The following is a 5571-nucleotide window of genomic DNA, read 5'->3' on the forward strand; positions in this document are numbered from 1 at the left end:
CAAACTCAGAGTGTGGTTGATTTTTTTTTTTTAAAAAAAAAGTTAAAACTAATTTACTTACAAATCATTCACAACTTTTGAAAAAATGTATCCAAATTTTAAAAAATATTAATTTAAGTTATTAATCTTATAATTTTTTTTCAGTTTCAACCCTTCGTTAGAATTTTTCGTTAAATTCAGTCAAAATTTTTAAAATACTCATCTTTTCTTTTTTTTTAGAAAAAAATAATAATAAAAAAAATTGCTAGAATTTAGGTGTTGGTTAAAATTTAACGAAATTTACAAAAATATCTATGCCTGAATCTTTGAATTTTTTTTTTAAAAATAAACAATGGGGTATTTTGAAAATTTTGATCGGATTTAATGAAAAATTCTAAATGAGGGTTGAAATTGAAAAAAATTGAAAGATGGATATCCTAAATTGACGATTTTTAAAGTTTGGATACATTTTTTTTTAAAAGTGATGAAAGATCGGGAGGTATAAGTGAAGTTTTATTATGTCCAAAAAAGACAAAAAGCTTAACGAATAAGCTAAATTGTCACAGTTTGATTTTCTTTTTGGTTATTGGAGTAATAGTATTGATGAGAGATTCAAGTTAAGAGCAATACATAGCAATAATATTGATTATTATTTTTTATTTTTCGTATAGGAAGTTCAACAAAACAAAACCATGAAAAGCAAGTTACACAATTGAGGTAGCCTCTCCTAAATCGGCCATCTCCCATGGATTGAACTCAATAACTCCATTTTTTGTTTCCCAGCAAGTCTAGGTCTCCATTTTATTAAAATGGGAAATACCACTTGACGATAAGGATAGATGATAAAAGTTACCGCTTATTCCTTGTCCTGGTTAAGAATAATTATATTTAGTAGACTTATGTACAACTGGATGACGTGGCAGTCAAAATCAGCTCTTGAATCAGGGTTTTTTTTTTTACAAACCCTGATGATCCAAGAGCTAATTTTGACTGACACGACATCTGCTAGTTGTATGATAGTTGTACAAGAGTGTACTAAATAGCATTACTTCAAGGCTAATCACCGAATAAAAGTAGGGTTAATTAATTGGATATGAGATATCTATTGAGGGCAGTTTTACCTAGCACCCTCTTTTGTGCTAGAAGTTCCTTCCTGAAATCTTCCCAAGTAAAAGGAATGTACTTGCTAGAATTGGTGTCTGGGTCCAGGAGCTGAGGAGGGCACTCTATTATGGCAGAACTTGTTGGGCTAAGAAAATATGCAGCTGATAGCCTTTGCTTCTCTTTGTTCACCACTGCCCTGTGTACAACACTCTTTAGCCTCCCATTTGTCCATGCCTACAAACAAATATAGTGGCTTTTAATTTGAGAGTGTTTAGATATGAATAGAAAAAATAACAATTAAAACTTAAGGTTTCTCAGTCTTTAATATTAATTATTAATTTTCCCAAAAAATTCAATTTTCTAACAATTTAACATCAGAAGAACAAGATGTAGAATTTCAATTATCCCAGATCCAATAAAAATATAAAAAATAAAAATATAGAAGTTCCCAAAGAATGCTTGTGAGAGTGAAATTTGTGTCTTACTACATAATGGAATCATTAATTTGAACCTTGAGGCATGTGTTTATGGGATTGAGTTCCAGAACAATTATTTGTTCGAATTGCTAGCAATTTGAGCACGTAATGTGATAGAACTCATATGAAACTTAATTGCTCAAATAATCTTTAAGTTGTTCAGCTACCTACCAGACAGGTGGATCCCATATGGATTCTCTCACATTAAGTGAGTCAATATGTGACTCATCTGCCTAAATAAATTTTAGGCTGCCCGGCCACTTACCGAATAAGTGAGTCCCATATGAGTTCTCTCACACTAAGTGAGTCCATATGTGACTCACCTGCCCCAATAAATTTTGGGTTGCCCAGCCACCTACTGAACAGGTAGATCCTATATAGGCTCTCTCATATTACTTGCCTATTTTATATGAACTCTCTAACATTATTTGTCCAAATTATTAGCAATTCGAACATATAATTTGCCGTAATCCTTATCTATGTTGGTGTGTGCAATGTGCATACATGTATGGGAAAAAGTGAGAGAGACAAGGGATTACTTCAAGGGTATCACCAATGTTGATGACGAAGGAATTGGGGATAGGACGGATTCCGACCCATTGGTTGTCACCCTTTAAGATTTGAAGGCCACCCACAAGGTCTTGTAACAGTATTGTCATTGTGTGGGGATCTGAATGGCTCCCAAGCCCTAGACATTTCTCAGGGAGGGGACAGGGAGGATATCTGTTGACCCTAATCATGGTGGCTTCTTTCTCTTCAAAGTTCTTTGTGAAGAAGTCTTCTGGGAGGCCTAGTCCATGAGCCAACATCTCAAAAATTCTCATCCCCAGTTTCTCCAATTCATGCATGTACTCAATCATCGCATTGCTGAAATATATGTTAAGTTAGATGATCAGTAAAAATAAAAATTAACCCTTAATTACAAGTATAGCAATGAGATTAAGATAGGATTCAGCTTGATTACTTCCTGTAGTTTTAATAACAGGAGATATATATCCTGTAGTATAAACCAGTGGTCAAGATTGCAAGTCTTCTCATAATTTTGGACTTATAATTACGAATAAGTCCTTATGTCATATTTGTTATCTAGCATGTTTTTAATACAAGACTTATAATTATCAGCTCTCATCTTATCCATATATGGTAGACCTGTAAGAATATGTCACGTGAATTTATATCGATCGTCATAATGCCGCATAAGCAATTATACAATAAATAAATAAAGAAAAAAAAAAGAGAGGTGCATATCCACCTCTACTGTCAACCTCTACCACCTTCATAGGTGGAGACAGGTGGTAGAAGTGGCTCCACCCATGCAAAGGGGCGGTGGAGATGGTTCTACCCCCAATGAGTAGGAGTGAAAAAATAGTTACGGTTAGCAGTTAGAGGCATCCATAACCGCCTTTTCAATTATTATATTTTTATAATTGCAATCGCTCCGTCTTAATTAAGCGGTTAGTGGTTATTTAAAGCTAAACCGCACCGCATAACTACTTTTAAATTTGAGCATTTTAGGCTTATTTTTGGGTGTTGGGCCTTCATTGGACCTATTTTTAGGGTTTATTTTAATTTTTTTGGCCTTTTTTGTTGTTGTTGAATGTATAGTGTCATTTAAAACCCCATATGAAACAATACCAAAACGACGTTATTTTATATATATATGGGAGTAGGCAATTAGCGGTTAATAATCGCCTTCGCCTATCACTAAAATCACTAACTACCCCGCTTTAGAAAGTTAATCTTTGGGGTCGAGCTACCCTCATAAAGTTGTACGAGAATAGAGCTCTATGAGAGTACAGGCACCCGCAAAGGTAGTTACGCTTGAGTTTTTTCAAATAGTTGATATTGTAATTCACTTAAAACACGTATTGACATCCGGTATGATATTGATGTAATAAATAGGTGTAAAGTGTTACATTATTCTACGTTTACTTGTCAAAATTAAAAAAACTTAATATTATTATTGGTCACAGGGATGAAATTCGGGTACAATTTAATTTTAATTTGGTGACTATAGTTTTTCATAATTAATCGGCTGTGTACGTGGGTTTTTTTCTTGTGAGAAAGAAAGAAATATTACCTAAATGGCTGATGTCGATCACCAAACACCTTGGTAGCAAATGCGACAACCTGCTGCGGTGACTGAAGCAATTGCAAGATCTCCGCCCAAGGCAAATTCTTTCCATATTCAGGATTGGTGGCACTGTACCCCAACGGCGAGCTCGCCGATCTACCACCCTTCAACTTCCGCTCCATTGGAAGATCAAAAAGCTCATTCAACCGCAGTTTAAACTCGTCAATGGTTTCCAAAGCAACCCCATGATCGACTAGTTTGAAGAATCCCCAGTTGCTGCTTGCATTTACCACGGATTTGCACAAAATCTGATAATCTCCCTTCTTATTTCCGTCCAAAACTCCCCGGAAGCTTATAACGGGAATGTCATCTCCGCCTGCAAAGTCGTCGTAATTTATTGCCGGCCATTCTTCCTCGGACCATATGAAATTTTTGACATGTAAATCGTTGCCCATGGAGAGTGACTCAACATGTTCTTCTTCAACTTCTTGAGCCATCGTAAGCTCTTGACAACTTTTGTTTTCAATCACTCATACGGTCATACCATATATATAGTAAAATTTTGACATTTTTTATATATATAAATATACAAAAATAACTTTTATTTTTGTTTTTATTAATTAATTAATTAATTTTTTTTTTTGTTTTTTTTTACGTGACTCTTGGAACATGATATTTTAGGCTTTTCTTGGATGATTCTTCTTCGGAATGGGATCTTTATTTTCGGTTCCTATAGCCTTGCTTAGTAAGGATTCAGAGCGATTATATGAGTTAAAGTATTGATTAAGTGATTAAATTTACATCTTTTTATTAGTTTAAACTTTTAGGATAAGTGATGGTTTAATAATATACTCGAATTACTAGTAATTTAGGTTCGGAGCAACAATTTGTATTCGCGTGTCAGAGTCGGATCGTGTCATAAGACTATATAGGTAAACTTTAATCTGACCCATTTAATTAAATGGGTGAGATAACTCAATTCTAATTCACTAATTTTATGTTGAGTTCGTGTCGAGTTTATGGGTCGTGAAAAAAATTATCAGCTCTAATTTAAACAGATAGTGTGAGAGATTCCATATGAACCCACATGTCCAGGTAGGTGGCTGAATAGACAAATTCAAACTTTATTTAATCAGATGAGCCTTATATGAAATCTGTTACATCATTTGCTTAAATATTTACTAACAATTCAACCTTGCTCCCTTTAAATGCCTAATCCTAATCCTATATTTCGTTATGATCATTGGTTTTTATTGGAACTTCCGAGTAATGAATTGGATTATAGCCAGCAATTAGCAAAGATGTTTTTGCTGGATTTTGTTATAGTGATTGTCTTGAAATGAGAATATATATATATATATATATATATATATATATATATATATATATATATATATATATATATATATATATATATATATATATATATATATATATTTTTTGTAGTGAAGAAACCGAAGATTCCATAAAAGATGTATAAATACTGAAATAGAATAGTGGGTGAGTAGGTGGCCAGTGAGCGTCCATAACAATAATAATAATTAATAAAAATTAGTGGCCGGAAACCGATGGATTCTATACTCCAATATCAACTGATACGGAATCAACTTTAATTTGCATTCAATTGGACAACCATCTTCTACATCTAACTTTTAATCAAAAATTTTAAAAAACAAACTTTTAATGAAGAAAACCCATTACAAAGTTTGCTTCTCTACAATCCATCAATCACGAGAATCTACTGTTGGTGCAATTTTCAATGGTTGAATCCTGTGAAAGAATCGTTGGAGCCGATAATAGAAATAATTTCGATGCTTAAGTCAATTATTTTTAATTTTTTTTTTTATTTTTTAATGAATATCACAGTGGACTTATGGTGTGTCCTTAGAGAAAGAGTTCAAAGTTTTTTTTTTTCTTTTTCTTTTACTTTTTTAATTA

At 33.1% G+C, this 5571-nt stretch overlaps 1 protein-coding gene across 1 annotated transcript; it reads right to left on the reverse strand.

Moving 5' to 3' along the window:
* Positions 1-1062: 1062 nt before the first annotated feature.
* Positions 1063-4130, reverse strand: LOC133853911 (gibberellin 20 oxidase 1-like). Its single transcript, XM_062289935.1, has 3 exons — positions 3640-4130; positions 2099-2426; positions 1063-1317 (listed from the first exon to the last, which is right to left on the reverse strand). The coding sequence occupies exons 1-3, from the start codon at positions 4128-4130 to the stop codon at positions 1063-1065; spliced, it is 1074 nt and encodes a 357-aa protein (XP_062145919.1).
* Positions 4131-5571: the final 1441 nt, after the last annotated feature.

The sequence above is a fragment of the Alnus glutinosa genome, chromosome 13, assembly GCF_958979055.1.
Source record: "Alnus glutinosa chromosome 13, dhAlnGlut1.1, whole genome shotgun sequence".
NCBI lineage: Eukaryota > Viridiplantae > Streptophyta > Magnoliopsida > Fagales > Betulaceae > Alnus > Alnus glutinosa.

What these genes read in the sequence shown, in the direction of transcription:
- LOC133853911 (XM_062289935.1), bottom strand. Translation starts at nt 4,130, where the DNA reads ATGGCTCAAGAAGTTGAAGAAGAACATGTTGAGTCACTCTCCATGGGC. An exon ending in GATCGACATCAGCCATTTAG is followed by an intron (nt 2,427 to 3,639) that starts GTAATATTTCTT and finishes CATATATTTCAG; the next exon opens with CAATGCGATGATTGAGTACA. An exon ending in ACATTGGTGATACCCTTGAA is followed by an intron (nt 1,318 to 2,098) that starts GTAATCCCTTGT and finishes ATTTGTTTGTAG; the next exon opens with GCATGGACAAATGGGAGGCT.